Source organism: Cervus elaphus, chromosome 9 (genome assembly GCF_910594005.1).
Source record: "Cervus elaphus chromosome 9, mCerEla1.1, whole genome shotgun sequence".
NCBI classification, from domain to species: domain Eukaryota; kingdom Metazoa; phylum Chordata; class Mammalia; order Artiodactyla; family Cervidae; genus Cervus; species Cervus elaphus.
The window spans coordinates 53,516,840-53,539,810 of NC_057823.1; the positions used below are offsets into that span (position 1 = coordinate 53,516,840).

The following is a 22,971-nucleotide window of genomic DNA, read 5'->3' on the forward strand; positions in this document are numbered from 1 at the left end:
ACATGGACCTTGGACTGGTGATCTATTTCACATATGGCAGTATACACATATGGTAATGTTACTCTCTCAAATCATCCCACCCTTGCCTTGTCCCACAGAGTCCGAAAGTCTGTTCTTTATATGTCTATTTTGCTGTCTCACATATAGGGTTGTTGTTACCGTCTTTCTCAATTCCATATATATGTGTTAATATACCGCATTAGTGTTTTTCTGATTTACTTCACTGTTTAATAGGCTCCAGTTTCATCCACCTCATTAGAACTGATTCAAATGTGTTCTTTTTAATAGCTGAGTAATATTCCATTGTGTATATGTACCACAGCTTTCAGGAAGTACATGTATACACACTAAGTGCTTTATAGTAAAAGTGATGTTCCATCCAATCCTACTTTTTAAAAATTAATATCTATGGCATTTATATGGTGATGTATTAAGGAAATATTTTCTTTGTTTCCTCTCCTAGTTCCCTTTTTCTGATTTGAACCTGACATGACTTAGAATTATGTGTGGTCCTTCTGGGATAAACACTGCCCATCTACATCAGCATTCTACAATAGTTCCTGTAGAGTAATAAAAAGAAGATTAGAAGAGTGGGAAGTTCTAATGAAAGCGTAATATCCTTATGAAAGTCTAAATTAGCTAAGACTAAAATCTGGAAACAACCAAACACCAATTTTTATGTCTATTTTGAATGAAAAAGAAAAAACTTATTTTTATGTAACAAAATATTTATTCCCCAATTAAAGAATCTGATTAGGAAAAAAATAAGATTTCTCCTCCTAGACATTTTCTCATCCAGAACGATAGAACTTTCCAGGAATTGAATATTCATGATTAGAAGAAATAAGTTTCTCAAAGATTTTGAAAATTCTAAAAAGAGAATGTTAACTAGATGTTAACTACACTCATGTGATCATTTGCAGTATGCACAAATAGCAAATCATTATGTCACACCTGAAACTAACATAGTGTTATATCTCAATTACAGCTCAAAATAAAAAACCCTAATGACATGTCTGCAATCACGTAAAGTTGTAATCATGTTAAGTTATAATCATGTTAAAATGGTGTTATCTTATATAGCTGAGAATCAGATACATGAATCCTTAATAATCAGAGGAAACATAGTATTTCCCTGCACTCATTAAATACTTTATACAGATGTCTGGATCAGGCTCCTTGCTCAGATTTTTTTTTTCTTCTTTTCATAAGCTGAGTTTTCATGAAGATTAGAGAAAAGGTAATTTTGATCAAACTTCTCTTTATTTGACTGGCTGAGTCTCAGGTCATGTCAAATCCAGGGAAGTTTTCAACTGCGGAAGATAGGCCCATTGTTTTTTGGCAAATATGGTATATGATTTGGGACCCAAGTTGTAGGGATTATATAACTGAGGAGTCATTTAGACTCTGAAATAATAAGTATAGATGCCTAATAATATTTTAGTTGATGTTGGGTGCACTGAATTCACGTATTGTTGAGAAAGTGATCAGAATTTAGTAAAGCCTTTGGGAAAGATCATGTGGACTACATTTGAAGATAGTTAACAATTATACCTTACTGTTGATTCAAAGTTGCTTTTTTTTCTTGGCTACTGGGAACCTTTTTACCCTTTTATTTGAGAAAAACTTTCAGAAACTTCTTTATCTGGAAATTTTATTAAGTACATGACAGAGAAGGCACTATATGTATAATACTATCATTACTACTTTTTGGAATCCCCTAAAGTGAAAGTCCGTGTGTGTGTGTATGCAGTTGTGTCTGACTTTTTGTGACCTCATGCACTGTAGCCCACCAGGCTCCTCTGTCCATGGAATTTTCCAGGCAAAAATACTGGGGTGGGTTGCAATTTCCTACTCCAGGGGCTCTTCCTAACCCAGAAATCGAACCCATGTCTCTTGTGTCCCCTGTGTTGGCAGACGGATTCTCTACCTCTGTACCACCTGGGAAGCCCAAGTGAAAGTCTGGCACAAGGTAAAAGTGATGACTTTCTACATAATTTTTCTAGAATTTTCTTCTAAGAGGATGGAAAAATTCATTAGTGAATTATTTCCAGATTGACCTCTTACTGATGTTCTAAACTAGTTTTTTTAACCCTGAAAAGTAAAGAGATGAAAATGAACTTTAAACTTTCATGTAGTTGTTAAAAGACTATATTCAAATATCATTCATTAAAACTAGTGAAGTAACTTACTGTACTTTTACTAAATCTTCCTTAATCCTTACATATGGCTTCCTTGTAAATGAGGACTTTTTAAAGTGACAGTTTTAAAAAATACATCCCACTACTCCATTTTTCTTCTTAGACTTAAACATTTTAAAGCTTGCAACATATTAGTCATAGTTCAGAGTTATTTCTATGTCTGATCCTCATATTCTTTGCCAATAGCTTAGTTGCTGATAGATTTTAAAATGTAAACTAATTTTCCTTTTCCTCTTTTGGTATTCAAAACTGTTGATGAAGAGTATCACTCTAGTTTGCATTCTTTTATCTGTAAACTCCTTTAAGATTTAAGATTTTTTCTTTATTCTTGATATTTTAATAATTTGCTAGACCCAAACCTAAGATTTATCCAGTATACTGAATTTTTAAAGTAACTATAGTTTTTTTTTCCTCCAAAAAATTTCTATTTGACAGGTTTTCACAGCAATTTGTTTTGTTTTTTACAATTACCATTTCTTTCTTTTTTGTTGAAGGAAATTAAATCTTTTACTTTGAAGTTCTTTCCATATTGTTCCACTCTCTTTCTTATATGTACCTTCTTTTATTTAAGTCTGTTTTTCACACTAATTCTTTGTTAGTTTGTGATAGTTTATTGAGAATTCATGTTCTATTGGAGGGCTCCCCCATACCAGTACTGCTTTTGGAATCGCAGGTGGTTACAGCCTCAGGCTCTACAAATGAAAGCCTTAATTAAGGAGCTTAGCTCAACTCTGTGAAACAGGCGGAAGTTCTGGGTCAACACTTAATGATGTGTTTGAGCTGAGCCCCAGTCTCCCTTGGGTGGTACTGCTCTGTATTTGCTCTATGAAGCAAAATCTTAGGGACTGTCACCCTCTGCTTCTTGGCTGTCATGGGGTCTGATAAGATGATAGACATGAGAGCTCACGGAGATATCATTTACTTTTCAATCTTCAGAGTGTGCTGATATAGAGTAAAGCTGATTTTGAGGAAAATTAATTGTAACTGAAGTAATTGATACATCAGAATTACCTACAGGGGGAAAACATGGTCTTGATTAATATGCATGAAATAGTGCTACCCATGGTGGTCCTGGATGGTGCACACAGCTTGCTGGATGATAAAACCCACTGCTGAGCAATCCTATATTGTATACTGAGTTGGTACCAGGTAGAATAAGGTAGAATTCTAGATGGTGACTTGAGCTAGAACTCATGACTATCTTATCAATGATTCAGAGATTTAAAGTACTTAATGTTTAGCATGTGGACCCACAACCTGGAAGTATGGAGTACCAAGACATACCTAAGATCCTAAAAAAACAGACATAGCAAGGCACAAGCCATCTTGTGAAGAAGCCACCTTCTATTTGGCATAGTCAGGCTTACCCGTCTAGGACCTATCCCAGCCCTACTCTTCCTTTAACTACCTACAGAAGTTTACTCCAGTCAACACATGTTCTACTCTCTTGATCACTGATTTGACTTAGCCATCTTCCTCTCAATTCTCTTTGCTCGTATTCAATGATGCTGAATGATGTAGAGGATCAACACAGAGCCTTCAGTGAACTGCTGCTCATAAGGCCATCTTCTGAGCATTCTGGAGGTATCAACATCACCGGGACTTAGTTCCAGAATTATTAATATGAGAAGTTTCTGACTCGAATATCAGAGATAAATGGGTTCACATTTTTGGGGGGGAGGTTCACATTTTTTTAAGTCAATCATTTCCAACTAATATGGTCTGTCCATGAGGAAAGACTGATGAAAACTCAACTTCTAGAAAGATTAGAGGTTTATCAAAAATTAAAACGGTCTTCTGTAAATATTGTCATTTTGAGTTTTTTCCCTTTAAATGTCTTTATCTCTGGGGAAATGGAGCTCTTCCTCCTAAAGTTTTCATTCTATTCAACAAGATTTAGTCAGTAATTTAAAAACTTTTCACAAAGAAAAGCCCAGGACCAGATGGCTTCACTGGTGAATCCTACTGAACATTTAAAGAATTAACACCAATCCTTCACAAACTTGTAATTAAAAAAAGAGCAGGGATCACTTCCAAATTAATTCTATGAGGTCAGCACCAGACAAAGATAATACAAGAAGATTAAATACCAACATCCCGTGTAAATATAGATGCAAACAATCCTCAACAAAATATTAGCAAACTGACTCCAGCAACATGTAAAAAGGATTATACACCATAAGCAAGTGGGATTTGATTGAAATGTTGGTTGAGAAACACTCATGAAACTAAATAATAGGGACCATCCTCCACGTGATAAACTGCAACTATAAAAGTCTAACTTCACATGTAATGGAGAAAGACTGAAAGCATTCTCCATAAGACCAGAAACAAAACAAGGCTGTTCCCGCCAACTGTTTCTATTTAACACTGTACTGGAAGTTCTAGCCAGATCAATATGACAAGAAATGAAATTATTCCGATTGGAAATGAAGTAAAAGTATCTCTGCAGGTGACATGATCATGCATATAGAAAATCCTAAGTAATCCACACACACACAAAAACTAAAATTAATAGATGCATTCAGCAAAGGATACAAGATCAATATACAAAAATCAATAGTATTTCTATACACTAGCATTGGACAGGCCAGAATGAAATGAGAAAAGCAATTCCATTTACAATAGCATCAGAAATAATAATGTACTTTGGAATAAATTTAATAAGTTCAAGACTTGTATGCCAAATACTACAAAACATCAATGAAAGAAATTAAAGAAAATATAAGTAAATGGAAAGTGTTCATGAGTTGGAAGATTTACATTGTTAAGATGGTAAATGTGCCCAAATTGGTTTACAGATTCAATTGAATCCCTATCAAAATTCCAGCAGGCTTTTTTTTTTTTTTTGCAAAAATTGGAAAATTGAAGCTAAAATTCACTTGGAAATCAAGGGACCCAGAATAGCCAAAACAATCCTGGAAAATAACAACAAAGTGGAAGGGCTCCCAAAAACTGACAAATATTTGAATATTTTGATACATTAAACATACAAACACGGTTTTTTAATTTAGCATGTAATACAAGGAATTATTAGTAATTATATTGGATTTCATCACAAACTTCTAAGGCCAAACACTCTATTCAAATATCTCCTTTCTAAATTTGCATTTCAATTAGTGTGATTCTTGAAAACATCTTTTAGGTTTAGTTTGGAGGGATAGCAGATACTAAATTTTAGTTTGCTATCATCTGTGAGCAGTATTGTTTGCTTTACAGTTATTTTACTTGAATGGGCAGCTGATGTATCTAATTTATTTGTGTATGTAATAGACAATTTCAAAAGATAATTCCTTTTATAAGAATTTTCTAGTAAAAGCCACAAACCATTTATAATAATCCATTATTCCATTATCAATACTGGGCTTCCCAGGTGGCTCAGTGGTAAAGAATCTGCCTACCAGTGCAGGAGATACAACAGCCATGGGCTTCATCCCTGGTTTGGGAAGATCCCCTGGAGAAGGAAATGGCAACCCACTCCAGTTTTTTTGCCTGGAAAATTCCATGGACAGAGGAGCTTGGCAGGTTACAGTCCATGGAGTCACAAATGGTCAGACACAACTGAGCGACTAAGCACACATGTGCTCACACATACACATTATCAATGCTAGCTTAATATTTGGAAGTAATACTATTTGAAGAATACTATTTTAGGAATCAGTGAACTAAAATGGACCAAAGTGGGTGAATTTAATTCAGAAGACCACTACATCTACTACCGTGGGCAAGAATCCCTTAGAAGAAATGGAGTAGCCCTCATAGTCAACAATAGAGTCTGAAATGCAGTACTTGGGTGCAATCTCAAAAATGACAGAATGATCTCTGTTTGTTTCTAAGGCAAACCATTCAGTATTACAACAATCCAAGTCTATGCCCCAACCACTAATGTCAAAGAAGATGAAGTTAAAGGGTTCTATGAAGACCTACAAGACCTTCTAGAACCAACACCTGAAAAAGATGTCCTTTTCATCATATAGGGACTGGAATGCAAAACTAGGAAGTCAAGAGATACCTGGAGTAACAGACAAGTTTGGCCTTGGAATGAAGCAGGGCAAAGGCTAACAGAGTTCTGCCAAAAGAACGCACTGGTCACAGCCAACCCCCTCCTTCAACAACAAAAGAGATGACTCTATACATAGACATCACCAGATGGTCAATACCAAAATCAGATTGATTATATTCTTTGCAGATGAAGATGAGGATGCTCTATACAGTCAGCAAAAACAAGACTGGGAGCTGACTGTGGCTCGGATCATGAACTCCTCATTGCCAAATTCAGAATCAAATTGAAAAAAGTAGGGAAAACCACTAGACCATTCAGGTATGACCTAGATCAAATCCCTTATGATTATACAGTGGAAATGAGAAATAGATTCAAGGGATTAGATCTGACAGATGGAGTGCCTGAAGAACTATAGATGGAGGTTTGTAACATTGTACAGGAGGTGGTGACCAAAACCATCCCCAAGAAAAAGAAATGCAAAAGGCAAAACGGTTGTCTAAGGAGGCCTTAGAAATAGCTGAGAAAAGAACAGCAGTAAAAGGCAAAGGAGAAAAGGAAAGATACCCACCTAAATGCAGAGTTCCAAAGAATAGCAAGGACAAACAATTAAGACTTCCTAAGTGATAAATGCAAAGAAATAGAGGAAAACAATAGAATGGGAAACACTAGAGACCTCTTCAAGAAAATGAGAGGTAACAAGGGAACATCTCATGCAAAGATAGGCACAATAAAGGACAGAAACAGTATGGACCTAACAGAAGCAGAAGATATTAAGAAGAGGTGGCAAGAATACACAGAAGAACTAAACAAAAAAAAAATCTTAATGACACAGATAACCACAGGTATGATCATCACTCACCTACAGTCAGACATCCTGGAGTGTGAAGTCAAACTGGCCTTAGGAAGCATCACTATGAACAAAGCTAGTGGAGGTGTCGGAATTCCAGTAGAGCTATTTCAAATCCTAAAAGATGATGCTGTGAAAGTGCTGCACGGAACAGGCCAACAAATTTGGAAAACTCAGCAGTGGCCACAGGACTGGAAAAGGTCAGTTTTCATTCCAATCTCAAAGGCAATGCCAAAGAATGTTCAAGCTACTGCACAATTGCACTTATCTCACATGCTAGCAAAGTAATGCTCAAAATTCTTCAAACTAAGCTTCAACAGTACGTGATGTGAACAGAGAACTTCCAGATGTTCAAGCTGGTTTTAGAAAAGGCAGAGGAACCAGAGATCAAATTGCCAACATCCGTTGGATCGTGGAAAGAGCAAGAGAGTTCCAGAAAAACATCTGCTTTATTGACTATGCCAAAGCCTTTGTATAGATCACAACAAGCTCTGGAAAAACTCTTAAAGAGATGGGAATACTAGACCACCTTACCTGCCTCCTAAGAAATCTGTATGCAGGTCAAGAAGCAACAGTTAGAACTGGACATGGAACAATGGACTAGTTCAAAATTGGGAAAGGAGTATGTCAAGGCTGTATATTGTCACCCTGCTTATTTAACATATATGCAGAGTACATCATGTGAAATCCCAGGCTGGATAAAGCACAAGCCAGAATCAAGATTGCTGGGAGAAATATCAATAACCTCAAATATGCAGATGACACCACCCTTATGGCAGAAAGTGAAGAGGAACTAAAGAGCCTCTTGATGAAAGTCAAAGAGGAGAGTGAAAAAGCTGGCCTAAAACTCAACATTCAAAAAATGAAGGTCATGGCATCTGGGCCCATCGCTTCAAGGCAAATAGATGGGGAAACAGTGGAAACAGTGAGAGACTTTAATTTCTTGGGCTCCAAAATCACTGCAGATGGTGACTGCAGCCATGAAAGTAAAAGATGTTTCCTCCTTGGAAGAAAAGCTATGACCAACCTAGACAGCGTATAAAAAAGCTGAGATGTTACTTTGCCAACAAAGGTCCATCTAGTCAAAGCTATGGTTTTTCCAGTAGTCATGTATGGATGTGAGTCATGTATGGAGCTGGCCCATAAGGAAAGCTGAGTGCCAAAGAACTGATGCTTTCTAACTATGGTGTTGGAGAAGACTCTTGAGAGTCCCTTGGACTGCAAGGAGATTGAACTGGTCAATCCTAAAGGAAATCATCCTAAATATTCAATGGAAGGAATAATGCTGAAGCTGAAGCTCCAATACTTTGGCCACATGATGCGAAGAACTGACTCATTGGAAAAGACCCTGATGCTGGGAAAGATTGAAGGCAGGAGGAGAAGGGGATTACAGAGGATGAGATGGTTGGATGTCATCACTGATTCAATGGACATGAGTTTGAGCATGCTCCAGGAGTTGGTGATGTACTGGGAAGCCTGGTGTGCTGCAGTCCATGGGCTGACTGAACTGAACTAAGCGACTGAACTGAACTGCATACTATTTGAAGTGTGATTTTAGTAACTAAAATTACTAGTTAAAATATCTATTTCACCAATTTATCTCTCCTCTCAACAATTAATGTTTAATATACCTCTGTGCTTTACCCCTTCAATTTACAAACAAAACAGTCCTCAAGTCATCATAAAGTTTAAAATACATTCCCTCATTTAAAAAAAAATAAGTGAAACTATTCAAAACTTCAAAGTTTGTGTTGAACATTTGAACTTCAGGACTTTTGTATTTAAATTCCTTTAAAATGATTTTTATCTTTGCCTCAATGATATTTAAAAGTTTCTGCCTGTGTTTTACAATGGAGGAGTTAAAACTGGTATTTAATTACCAGAGTATCCCTCTAACTCTTCTATCACTCTTTGTGTATTCAGAATGGGAAAAAATGTTTTAAATATTGTGCTCCAGGTCGGGCAACCAATTGTGTTAAGTCGTATGAATCCTTCAGAATGGTTAATGCAGCTTTCCTGACTGGAATGGTTTTGCAGGTGATCATTCTCTTTATCATTAATGCCTCTTCCATGCAGATATAATAGTTTTTTTCTGATTAAGTTTGGCAAAATAATCCATGATTCAATTCTAGACTGTCATCTTAGACCACTTTTCTTGATTTTAACCTTACACTTGGATAACATTTCAAAAGACCTGTGAATAAGTATTTTTCCATTTAAGGCTACAAGGAATTCATTATTCATGTCATTCTTAGTTTTTTAAAATCTAATTAATGATCTCAACAAAGCACTCTTATATTCTCTTTAAAAGATTCTTATATTAACTGAAAATCTGAATACAGATATATTTCACCTATGATATCCATCTACCCAAGGCAAGGCTGAAGTTTGGATCTAAATTATATAAAAAATTGTTCACTTCTCCAATTCCACTTAGGTAGATCACAGGATGGATTCTGGAGCCATACTGTAGCAATTTGAATCCTAGTGCTGCCACTTCAAACAGTGTGTGACTATGGGAAGGTTACTAAGTTTCTGTATCTTCAATTTCTATAAAATATGCCTAGTAAGAGTGCCCACCTTATGGGGCTGTTTGAGGGATAAAATGAGTTAATGGATATAAAATATGTAGAATACTATCTGACATGTAGTAACACATAGATGTTAATATTACCTAAGTTTCATTTGTGTTGAATTGACAAAAGGAACCAAAAAAGCTCATTTGCAACACTATTTCTATGTCAACATGTAGGAATAAGTAAGCAAAATCTAGTTTGAATTTTGTCCTGAACTCTTTAACTTGAATCGAACTAAAACTCTGCTGCTACTGCTGCTACTGCTAAGTCACTTCAGTCGTGTCCTACTATAGTATAAAACAATTTTTTGTTTTGTTCAGGAAATTTGCTTTCCATTTATATCTAAAAGAATATTATTTTTTTTCTGTATGTTTATTTTTTTTCTTTTCACTTCATGTTGATATGGACATGAGTTTGAGCAAACTTTGGGAGATAGTGAAGGACAGGGAAGCCTGGCATGCTGTAGTCCATGGGGTTGCAAAGAGTTGGACATGACTTAGTGATTGAAGAACAACAACAATGTTGATATATATTTCTCTGATTTGGCCTAAATGTGGAAGAAAATTCTAAACTATATTAATAGTATAATAATTATTATTGCTATATCTCTTACAATAGGAATTAATAGAACTAGAAAAATGTAAATTTAGTTGAGCAGTGCTTAGCACATATTATACTCTCATCTCGAAGAATTTTGTTTTCAGTGTCAGACATGTTCATGACTGAATGCATGATGTGACAATAATCTAATATAGGTAGAAACACAATGATTAGAGTGGATTAATTAATTTACCCAGTTGACATTTACTGAATGACTACTGTTGTCCAGGTTTCTTTCAAAAATAATTTTTCCTGGAAATTTCCTGGCAGTCCAGTCGTTAAGACTCAACATTTCCACTGCATGAGGCATGTATTCAATCCATGGTTGGGGAACTAAGATGCTGCATGCATGTGGTGTGGCCAAAAATATTTATTTCCATAATATTCCATAATTCATGTCAATGTATGGCAAAAACCACTACAATATTGTAAAGTAATTAGCCTCCAACTAATAAAAATAAATGAAAAAAACTTAAGATTACTGACATGCTTTTAAAATAATGCATTCAATGTGAATTGTAATTTATGAACTTAAGTTACAAGATATTTAAGGAGGAGAAATCCCAAATAAATGGTACTCCATTCCATATACTAATTGTAACTAGTAAACTGGTTAACTGTGTCTCAGTTAACTTACTGTATCAGGGAAATCAGGACGGTTGCACACTGTGCTGAAATCCATTTGATAAACAAGTCTTTCCTCTTCACCACTTATGAGTAGACAAAGCTTGAGGCACCCTTTGTTCACAGATTAAAATGTTTCAAATCATAGCTCCCTATCTTCTGCAAATTGGGTAGTCAAGGAATATGATATCTAGGAAACATAGGGTCAGGGTGGTGAGAAGGAAACTCATAAATTACAGATATCTATTGAGCTAAATTAGCTTAAAGCCTTTTTCTTAATAAAATTCTATGATTTTCACTTACTCAATTTTGGCTTGATATTATCCTGATAATAGTCCTGATCCTCTGAGTTTCTGTTTATCTATAAAAGCCCTTTCATTTTATTTCTACATCTAAGAATCTGTTTCTAATACTATCTGACCTCCCTAATATTTTAATGTGGGTTCACACTGTAAAGGACTTGTAATAAGGCAAGATGCCGCTTTATTCAACTGTATTATTATTTTGCACACCAGTGTAAAAAAATAGAACCTTTCCTTTGAAAAAGTCTCCCTGAGACCAGGTGGTACAGAGCACTTTAACAAACTTTCTGCATCATCATAAATTTCTCACATACTTGGAAACAAACAGATATAACTATTATGGATTGTAATTTTATAAGAGTTTATCTCCCCTGGTTAGATTATGGCAAAGGGTAAATGGAGTTCTTTCAGTTCTACTGTAACGGGTGTGGGCAGAGGGAGACAGTCCCTAGCTTTGTGCTCACAATTATTAGCTCACGCAATGTAATGGAATAACCTATACATTAAGCCATTTAATGGAATAATACTTGAAGCAGTCCTTTACACGTTTTGAAAAGGCTTAGTTTGGATCGACACTTCCAAAATAGGCTGAGTTAAGAATGTTAGTTTATCAATCAGGACGCAGGGTGGCGCTGCCGGCTAAGATTGTGAATAAAGAGCCCTAGAAAGCTCGCGTATTCCTTTGCTGCAAGACGAACCACCACCACAAGTAAGAAGCTCTGCCAGCAGTACTGGGTTACCAACGAATTTGGGCAGCGATATTCTAAACGAATTTAAGATTACAAGTAACTCTGTGAGGATTCTACCAAGCAAGAAAATTGAACACCTCTGGCCTTTTTCTGGTTGCTGAAGGGGGACTGGATGTAAGCACCCTGGCTCCAACATGGAGACGCTAGAGAGACTCCAACCCAACAGGCAAGTGACCACCTTTATTTTGACGGTATTCTTGTCTCAGGCTAACCCTGCGCCTATTCGTTATTCTGTTCTGGAAGAAACAGAGAGCGGCTCCTTTATAGCCCATTTAACCAAGGACCTGGGCCTGGGAATTGGGGAGCTGAACGCCCGGTCGGCTCGGGTGGTTTGTGACGATGACAAGCAGCGCTTGCTGCTGGATCGTCAGACTGGAGATTTGCTTTTGAGGGAGAAACTAGACCGGGAAGACATATGTGGCTCCGTTGAACCCTGTGTGCTGCATTTCCAAGTATTCCTGGAAACTCCAGTGCAATTTTTTGAAGGAGAATTATTAATACAGGACATAAATGACCACTCCCCAGTATTCCCGAATAGGGAAATGCTTCTGAAAATACTGGAAAACAGCCAGCCAGGGACTGTATTTCCGTTGAAATTAGCTCAGGATTTGGATGTGGGTAGCAACGGTCTTCAAAAATACACTATCAACGCCAATTCTCATTTTCACGTTCTCACTCGAAATCACAGTGATGGCAAGAAATATCCAGATTTGGTGCAGGACAAAGTGCTGGATCGAGAGGAGCAGTCAGAGTTCAGCTTAACCCTAATGGCGCTGGATGGTGGGTCTCCACCTAGGTCCAGCACCAGCATGGTGCGAATCCTGATCTTGGACGTCAATGACAATGCTCCCGAGTTTGTGCACACTCCATATGAGGTGCAGGTTCTGGAAAACAGCCCCCTAGATTTCCTAATAGTTACAGTTTTAGCTATGGATGTAGATGCTGGGAACTTTGGGACTGTTTCCTATAGCTTGTTCCAAGCATCAGAGGAAATTAAACAAACTTTCTCAATAAATGAAGTCACAGGAGAAATCCGACTGACAAAGAAATTGGATTTTGAACAAATCAAATCTTACCACGTGGAAACTGAGGCTACAGATGGAGGAGGCCTTTCTGGGAAAGGCACTGTGGTCATAGAGGTGGTAGATGTGAATGACAATGCCCCAGAACTTACCATATCTTCACTCATTAGCTCCATCCCAGAAAATGCCCCGGAGACCGTAGTCTCTATCTTCCGAATTCGAGATAGAGACTCCGGAGACAATGGAAAGATGATTTGCTCCATTCCAGACAACCTGCCATTTATTCTAAGACCGACTTTCAAGAATTTCTACACCCTGGTAACCGATAGCCCTCTTGACAGAGAAAGTCAAGCCGAGTACAACATCACCATTACGGTCACTGACATGGGAACCCCCAGACTGAAAACCCAGCACAACATAACCGTGCTGGTGTCCGACGTCAACGACAACGCCCCCGCCTTCACCCAGACCTCCTACACCCTGTGGGTCCGCGAGAACAACAGCCCCGCCCTGCACATCGGCAGCGTCAGCGCCACAGACACAGACGCGGGCGCCAACGCCCAGGTCACCTACTCGCTGCTGCCGCCGCCCGACCCGCACCTGCCCCTCGCCTCCCTCGTGTCCATCAACCCCGACAACGGCCACCTCTTCGCCCTCACGTCCCTGGACTACGAGGCCCTGAGAGCCTTCGAGTTCCGCGTGGGCGCCGCCGACCGCGGCTCGCCCGCGCTCAGCAGCCAGGCGCTGGTGCGCGTGCTCGTGGAGGACGCCAACGACAACGCGCCCTTCGTGCTCTACCCGCTGCAGAACGCCTCGGCGCCCTGCACCGAGCTGGTGCCCAGGGCGGCCGAGCCCGGCTACCTGGTGACCAAGGTGGTGGCGGTGGACGGCGACGCGGGCCAGAACGCCTGGCTGTCGTACCAGCTGCTCAAGGCCACGGAGCCCGGGCTGTTCGGCGTGTGGGCGCACAACGGCGAGGTGCGCACGGCGCGGCTGCTGAGCGAGCGCGACGCGCCCAAGCAGCGGCTGGTGGTGCTGGTCAAGGACAACGGCGAGCCGCCGCTGTCGGCCAGCGTCACGCTGCACGTGCTGCTGGTGGACGGCTTCTCGCAGCCCTACCTGCCGCCCCCGGAAGCGGAAGCGGCGGCCGCGGCGCCGGCCGACCCGCTCACCGTCTACCTGGTGGTGGCCTTGGCGTCGGTGTCGTCGCTCTTCCTCTTCTCGGTGCTGGTGTTCGTGGCGGTGCGGCTGTGCAGGAGGGGCGGGGCGGGCTCGGCGGGTCGCTGCCCGGTGCCCGAGGGCCACTTCCCGGGCCACCTGGTGGACGTCAGCGGCACGGGGACCCTGTCCCAGAGCTACCAGTACGAGGTGTGTCTGACGGGAGACCATAGAACTGGTGAGTTCAAATTCCTGAAGCCAATATTCCCTAACCTCTTGGTTCAGGACACTGAGAGAGAAATCAAGGAAAGCCCCAACTGTAGAAACAGCTTTGTATTCAGTTAAATGCCGTATTTGGTTAAGTGAGCCTCTCAGTTTTGTTAAGCCTAACTCACATTGCAATATTTTCCTCTTAAGAGATTGTAGTGTTACATAAATTTGTATATCTCTATTCCAAACTTATGCATGTCTCTACTAAATTTTCCTTTTATAGTATTCATTGGATTTAGCATTTTTAGTTACAGTTGATATTATTTCTCCGTATTTTACCTTCGCTTGGTGATTAATGTTTCCATAGCTACAAATTACTCAAGCGGTAAAAGAAATTCTATTAGTATTTAAATCAACTTCATTTAATGTCTTTTTAAGGAAACAGTTTAAAGCTTTTGCATAATCTTGAATTTCTGTATGTTTTTGGTGGTTTTCTTTACTTATATTTGCAAGGGCAGAGTGTTAGAAATTCTTTGTAGGTACCTAGAGATTCCTGTTCACCATTCTACCAGGCTGTGCCCCACTAAATAGCCATGAGCATATAACTTAGCATACTTGTATCTCATAACTTTCACCTAAACATGCATTTTATTAAATTATTAATACACTACAATTGTGACCTTATCCTATTCTGAGTACCATATATGCTAGAGATTATTCATTTGCTACTTACCTAGCACATTGTAATTGCTTCATGAATACTCACTAATATTAAAATAAAAATATTCTTATTTATAAATAAGAGAAAATCATATATAATTTGGTATCAGATTCACTTCACTAAAATAAAACTAATTCACTGCTTGATAACATACTTAAAAATCTTAGAACGTTAAGTAAACCCTAAATCCTTTAGAAGGACTCAAGAGGTAGAGGGCATCATATACTTTCCTGTCCTTCTTTTGCCCTATTAATAAAAGTTCAAATGTAAGTACAAAGTATGTGTTTTTCTTGGCTCTCATACAGTTTTTCCATATCCTTCAAAAAAGGCACAATTTCTCTTGAGTTTTGTTGATTGTATTCTAGTCTGATTACTCTAAGTTATTTTGTAAACATGAGCAGCTTTTATCAACAAAATGATGATTTATTTTTGATGTCCAAATGACCTTTTGTTTTTCCATGTAGCTTTTGTGTATTTTGCATAAATTTACTTTTTCAATTATGCTAACTTTCAATAATAAGAAGCATTGTTTTTTCCTTTAAGACAATAAGAATAGAAATAGAAATTAAGAAATAAACTTATCTGAATTATAATTGTTTTATGTTGTGTTCATTAGGCCAATTAAGATGATTTGTGATTTATAACTAAATTTATATAGCTATACCTATAAGACCACTTATTGAACTTTTGGCACAATATGAGTAATTAGAGTTTGCTTTATAACCTAAGTATTTATTTTTAAATCTCAAGTGTCATCCTACTGGAATTTAATTATTTCGTGTTTCCCTGAATTACATTTTTTAAAATATAATAAAAAAGAAAAATTATTCTTTAAGTTATTATTGAAACATAGCTTTTAGCTTTCATCCAATCTAATACTTGAAATTAGAAAGTAATAAAAATATGAACAAAATCAAACACAAATATATGAAATTTAGTAGCCAGCTTTAATGAGTTCACCATTTACCATTAGATATTTAAATGAGATAGTTTTATGTATGAGGACAAGAAATATGATTGAAGTTTTCAGCAATATGTTTCAACATTATGAAAGTATAACTTCATGTTTTTGTGTATGCCAGGAAAGCCCAACTTGTATAATCACCCAAATGAGACTGGCCAAATAAACACTCAGAACCCACGTTTATGAATTTATATGAGTAAATTTATGAATTACTTTGTGTATTACCTTATAAATTGCTGTGTGTATTCATAAAACATAGATCATTCCTTACCAGTTGGGGATCACTATCAGACTCTAGTATAGAACAGGTTAACATTTTAAAATTCAGTGATTATAATTTAATAGTAAATATAATCCAGATAATTTCCAGAAAATGAATACCTTATGAAAAATTGGACAATTCTTTTCTGCAAAAGAAAAATAGAGAATGGAGGCCAAATAACTGGATAATAATACCCATTTCAATCAGTTTCTCAAGTACTTCTATTATATTTTGACATTTTTTACAATTCCTTTGTTGTTTTTATGCACAGTATATACTGAGTTTAGTACATGCTGTTTTAGGGGCAGACATTTTACTGAAGGCAATATAACCCACATCACTTTAAGACCTTGTATTTCTTACTGGATTTCTCTAGTGGCTCAGCAGTAAAGAACCCACCTGCCAATGCAGGAGATGAGGGTTTGATCCCTGGGTCCAGAAGATACCCTGGAAAAGGAAATGTCAACCCACTCCAGTATTGCCTGAGAAATCCCATAGACAGAGGAGCCTGGTGGGCTACAGTCCATGGGGTTGCAAAAGAGTGGGACACAGCAAAAAACATTTCTTACTATTAAAATTACAAAATATAGATTTTAAACAGTTTTATTTGGTAGAATTCTGTTTCCAGATAAGATGGATTATTTAAACCTCCTTTAAATTCATAAATTATCAGTTTGAAGCAACAGACTGCAGATGATATATAAAGAACTGAAGGGGCTAAGATTCCTGAAAAGGAAAATCCTTGGAGCTGTGAACTGACTCCAACAGTCAATTTGCCCTAAAGAAGTTTGCAAAATTTAAGAAAAGGCCAGGGATAGAGGAACTTCAACAGTCTTTGGCAAACTGGATGATTCAAGCTCATGGCCAGTTTCCCCCCTCATGATATTTGTCAAATGATGGGACATTCCAGGAAAGAAGGCCAATATATTAAGTGGAAACTTACTGAAAAGCCGAGTGAAATTTTAATAGTCTTAATACATGAGATTGGGGTTTGTGATCTGACATCTGAGAGACTGTAGAGAATACAGAGTTCTGAACTGAAAATTCTGGAGGGCCAGGTACTTACTAGGACTGGAAAGAATCTTGACTAAGCACAGTGCCTGTTTTGAATTAAGGCAATTTGATTAGACATGTTTCTATCAATCTAAAGGGGATTCCCAGTGGCACTAGTGGTAAAGAGCCCGCCTACCAGTGCAGGAGACTTAAGAGACTCTGGTTCAAAAAAAAAAAAAGAGACTCTGGTTCAGTCTCTGGGTTGGGAAGATCCCCTGGAGGAGGGTATAGCAACCCACTCCAGAATTCTTGCCTGGAGAATCCCACGGACAGAGGAGCCTAGCAGGCTACAGTCCATAGAGTCTCAAAGAGTCAGATATGACTGAAGCTACTCAGCACACATTGTCAAGCTAACAAAGGAAAAGATGGACTCTTTCTGGAAGAATATAATATCATCAGGACCCTGGAGGAGAGCTTTTTACATTAATAATCAACATTTGATAAAAATTATAAGACATACATACAAAAAAATTGGTTGACATGAATAAAACCTAGAGGAAAAAGCAGACATATGGATGATCTACAGATAAAATAGATACCAGAACTTACTGACAATGATGTTAAAATAAATATAATATGTTAAAATAAGGAATATAGAAAATAGGTAAAGAGAATTTCACCACAGAATGAAATAAAATCGAAAATAGTTTGGGGACTGAAAAATATAATACTGAAATTTTAGTAATATTAAATATTAGATTGTATAATGGCTTAGTTGTCATAAAAGATTATAGGATTAGTGAATGCAAGACAGGTCAATATTAAATATCCAAATAGAAGCACTGAGGAATAAAATAATTTAAAATACAGGTAAGAACATTTAGTTACATGTAGAACATAATGAAAAACTCCAACACATACATGATTGTAATCCTGGAAGGACTAGGAATGGGGAATAAGGAATGTGTAAAGAAATGATGACCAATAATGGTGAAAAAATTTACCCCTCAAGATGTTCAGTGAACCTAATTAGAAGAATAAAAAACTGCACATCTAGAAATATCACAGGAAGACTGCTAAAATCAAAGAGAAAATCTTAAAAGCAATCACATGAAAATGACATTGCTTTTAAAGGAATAACAGTAAGATGGAGAGCTGATCATCAAGAAGCCAAAAGACAAAGGAATGATGTCTTTTGAGTCCTGAAAAAAATTAGCTACCAGACTAGAATTCTATCACCAGAAAACACATCTTGCAAAAATGAAGTTCTAAAACAAATGAAAACTGCAAGAATCAATCACAGTCCCATCTGCACAAAAATAAATACTTTTAGTGGATTCAATAGGAAGAAGGAAAACAATCCTGGAGGAATCACAGATTTGTAGGAAGAAATGAACAAGAATAACAGTAACTATAAATTGTTATTTATTGATTAATAAAGGTAGAAATAATAGTTTCTTAAAGGATTTAGAGTATATATAAAATTTTAATTCATGATAATGATGATGTAAAAGGCAGATGATATAAACAGAGTTAAGGATTTCTAAGGTTCTAAACATTATCATGAGAGTAGTAAACTGAAATAATTTGTATTAGATGCTTGTAGATTAAAGATGCATGTTGTAATCTTTAGAATAATCATAAGAGTAATTTTAAAATGAATTGAAGGAAAAAATAAGAAATATCTAAATTATCCAAAAGAAGAAAACAACTTTAAGAGCAAATAGAAAAAAATTTTAGATGGTAAATATAAATGGATAGATATCAAATATTACAGTAATTGCTATTGGATTAAATAATCCAGTTAAACAACCAAAATTGTCAGAATACATTTAAGAAAAATTCAGCTATATGCTGTCACATACCTGTGTGTATGTATTATCACAGAAAGGTTGAAAGTTTTAAAAATAGAAAAAGATACAAACATTAACCAAACTAATCAAGTGTAGATATACTCACATAAAGGAGACTTTTTAAGGAAAGATGCATTACTACAGATAAGGAGAGATATTTCATAATGATAAATGGGTAAAATATACCAAAAATATGTCAGTTATAAGACTAAATATATCCCCAAAAGAAAACTACAAAATATAAAAAGTTAAAATGAAAGAACATAAGAAACAGACAAATCCACAGTCATAGGGGAGGATGTATTAACAATTAACCACTGATAGAAGACACACAAAAACAGAATATTAAAAATCTGAACACCACAATAATAATATTTGAATAAACTGACATACATAGTACATGGGAAAGTACATGTTCTTTTTATATGCATATGGCATATATCAAAATTATCCATATTCTAGGTCATAAAGCAATTCTCTAAAATTTTTTAAAGAAATGAAGTTAGAAACAAAAATTTATCCAGAAATCCCCAAATGCTTCAAAAGCAAATAATATAATCCATGAGTAAAAGAAGAAATTGCAGAAGAAATTTCCATATATTTTGAACTGGGTGAAAATTAAGATATGATATATCAAAAAAACTTTAAATGAACATGTTAGATAAAAAGGGTTAAAAAACAATAAGCTTTCATCTGAAGAAGTTAGAAAAAGAACAAATAAAGAAGGAAAAAATAATGCATGTATTATATATATAAACATAAATACAATGCTGATAAATATACAACCAAGAAGGGCTTCCCTGGTAGCTCAGTGGTGAAGAATCCATTTGCCAATGCCAGAGACACCGGTTCAATCCCTGGTCCAGGAAGATCCCACATGCCATGGGGCAACTAAGCCCATGTGCCACAACTATTGAATTTGTGCTCTAGAGCCCAGGGAGCCACAACTACTGAAGCCCACAGGCCCTAGAACCTATGCTCTTCAACAAGAGAAGCTGCCACAATGAGAAGCTTGTGTACTGCAACTAGAAAGTAGTCCCCACTTGCAGCAACTGGAGAAAAGCCCATGCAGCAACAAAGACCCAGCACAGCCAAAATGAAATAAATAAAATTATTTTTAAAAGTATGTAACTAAGAAGATTAACAAAACTTAAAGTTGGTTCTATGTCATGATTAATGGAATTAAAGACTCTTACTAAGATTAATTTTAAAAAGAAAGAAAACACTGATCACAAATATCAGGGATGAAAAAAGGAACATCATTACCAATCCTACAGACATTAAAAAATAAAAAAAAGGATATTATGAACAACCATATGCCAATAAATTTGTCAATTTATGTAAAATGGAAAACATCTTTTAAATACACAATTTACTAAAACTGAAACAAGAAGAAATCTGATTAGTTCTATTAGGTAAATTAAACTTGTTATTAAAAACCTTGCCACTTCAGTTCACACTAGTGAATTCTCCTAAACACTCATGGAACAACTAATACCAACTCATACAAAATCTTTTGGAAGATAGAAAAAACAGGAAATATTTCCCAGATTATTTGGGTACCAGAATGACTTCAGTGAATTATGACATCCAAATCTGAATAGGACATCATAAGGAAGGAAAATTAGAGACCAATCTCTGTTAAAAACACAGATGGAAAAATTCTAAACAAAATATCAACAAATAAAATTCAGAAATATATAAAAGAGAAATAATAAAATATGAGAAAACTTATTCAGGGAATATAAATCAATTTAATATTTAAAATCTATCAATATAATTCACATTAATAGGTAAAGAAAAAAAACATATGATTACCTCAATGAATACAGAAAAAAATAACTTGATAAAATTCAGCACACATAATTGTTAGCAGATTGAAAACAGAAGGGAACTTTCAGAAAGTATTTAAAAATTTACAATAAACATTATACTTAACGGAAAATTATTTAAAACTTTTCTTCAGTGATCAAGAATAAGACAAGAATGCCCGCTTATACTATTTCATTTCAGTGTTTTACTGCAGGTTCTAAGCAGTGGAATAAAGCAAAGAAAAAATGCACAGTAATTGGAAGGGATGAAATAAGAGGTCTTTGTAAAAAAATGACAATGGGGCTTCCCTGGTCGCTCAGAGGTAAAGAATCCACCTGCCAATGCAGGAGACACAGTTTTGACCCCTGATCTGGGATGATCCCACGTGCCTCAGAGCAACTAAGCCCGTGTGCCACAGCTACTGAGCCTGTGCTGTACAGCCCGGGAGTAGCTCACCTACCCAAGCCAGACTGCCCTGGAGCCCATGCTCAGCAAGGAGAAAAGCCATCACAATGAGAAGCCCACCCACGCAATTAGAAAGTAGCCCCTGACTGAGGCAATTAGGGAAAGACCTCACAGCAAGGAAGAGCCAGAACAACCAACTAAATAAATAAATATGGTTATTTTTTAAAATGACATGATTGTATGCATTAAAAGTCATAAAGAATCCACAGACTGTTAGGATTAATAAATGAAGTTAGTAATGCCACTGGATATAAGGTCTACATGCAAATAATAATTGTATTTCTATATAGCAACAAAACCCAGAAAATGAAGAATTTCAAGTTATCATTTACAAGTTTCAGAAATAGCAAACATCTAGAAACAAATCTAACAATATCCATAAAACTTATACACTGAAAAATATAAAATATTATTGAGAAAAGTTAAGTATCTGAATAAACATAGGGATATATAATGTTCCAATACTGGAAGACTCAATACTGGGAATATGTCAATTCTTCCCAATCTATAAATGCAGTTAAATCCTAAACAAAACTTTAGCATGTTTCTTTGTGAAAGGTAACAAGATGAATCTAAAGTTTATATGAAGACTTCCCTGGTGGTCCAGTTGTTAAGGTACCATGCTCCCAATGCAGGGGGCCTGAGTTCAATCCCTGGCCAGGGAACTATTAATAGATCCCACATGCTGCAACTAAAACTCCACATGCCACAACTAAGACCAGGCACAGCCAAATAAAAATACTAAAAAGATAATAAAGTTTATAGGGAAATACAAAAGGACAATAATAACTAAAACAATTTTAAAGAGTAAAACTGGAAGACTTACCAATCAGATAATAAAACCTATTATGAAGTATAGTAATTAAGAAGACAATATGGTACTGCAGGACTTCCCTGGGTGGTACAGTGGATAAGACTTCACATGCCAACTCAGGGGACATGGGTTCGATCCCTGGTCAGGGAAGATTCTGCATGCTGTGGAGTAACTCGACTGCCGTAACTACTTACTCCATGCTCCAGAGCCCATGAGCCTCAACTACTGAGCCCACGTGCTGCAATTACTGAAGCCCATGCACCTAGAGCCTGTGCTCTACAACAGGAGAAGCCACTGCAATCAGAAGCCCGTGCACGGCAACAAAGAGTAGCCCCCACTCCCCCCAACTAGAGAAAAGCCTGCATGCAGCAACAGAGACCCAGTGCAACCAGAAATTAATTAAAAACTGGTGTATCTGTATAATGAATTATTACTTAAAAAGCAATATGGTATTGCAGGATAAACAAAGAGAAAAATGGGGGGAAAAGACGTCTACAGAACTATGGACCCCTGATTTATGAAGAAATGATACATCAGAAAATAATTGGGAATGCAGCTTCTTTTCAATAGGTGGTGTGGTCATTTGGATATTTATATTTAAAAAAGCAATTTGACCCTAACCTCATTAACATGAAAAAATCAATTTCAGGAGGATTACAACCCCAAGGACTGAGGATCCTGGTAGGCTACAGTCCATGGGGTCACAAAGAGTCAGACAGGACTGAGCGACTTCACTTCATTTCACAGCTCTAAATGGGAAAAGTAAAGTAACTGATTTTTCAGAAGCACCATACA

At 36.8% G+C, this 22,971-nt stretch overlaps 1 protein-coding gene across 1 annotated transcript; it reads left to right on the forward strand.

Moving 5' to 3' along the window:
* Positions 1–11,646: 11,646 nt before the first annotated feature.
* Positions 11,647–15,809, forward strand: PCDHB4 (protocadherin beta 4). The gene has a single exon (XM_043913000.1). It carries the CDS (start codon positions 12,037–12,039, stop codon positions 14,425–14,427), a length of 2,391 nt encoding a protein of 796 aa, XP_043768935.1. The 5' UTR covers positions 11,647–12,036; the 3' UTR covers positions 14,428–15,809.
* The last annotated feature ends 7,162 nt before the right edge of the window (positions 15,810–22,971 follow it).

Coding starts and splice junctions, on each gene's coding strand:
- PCDHB4 (XM_043913000.1), top strand. CDS start 12,037: ATGGAGACGCTAGAGAGACTCCAACCCAACAGGCAAGTGACCACCTTT.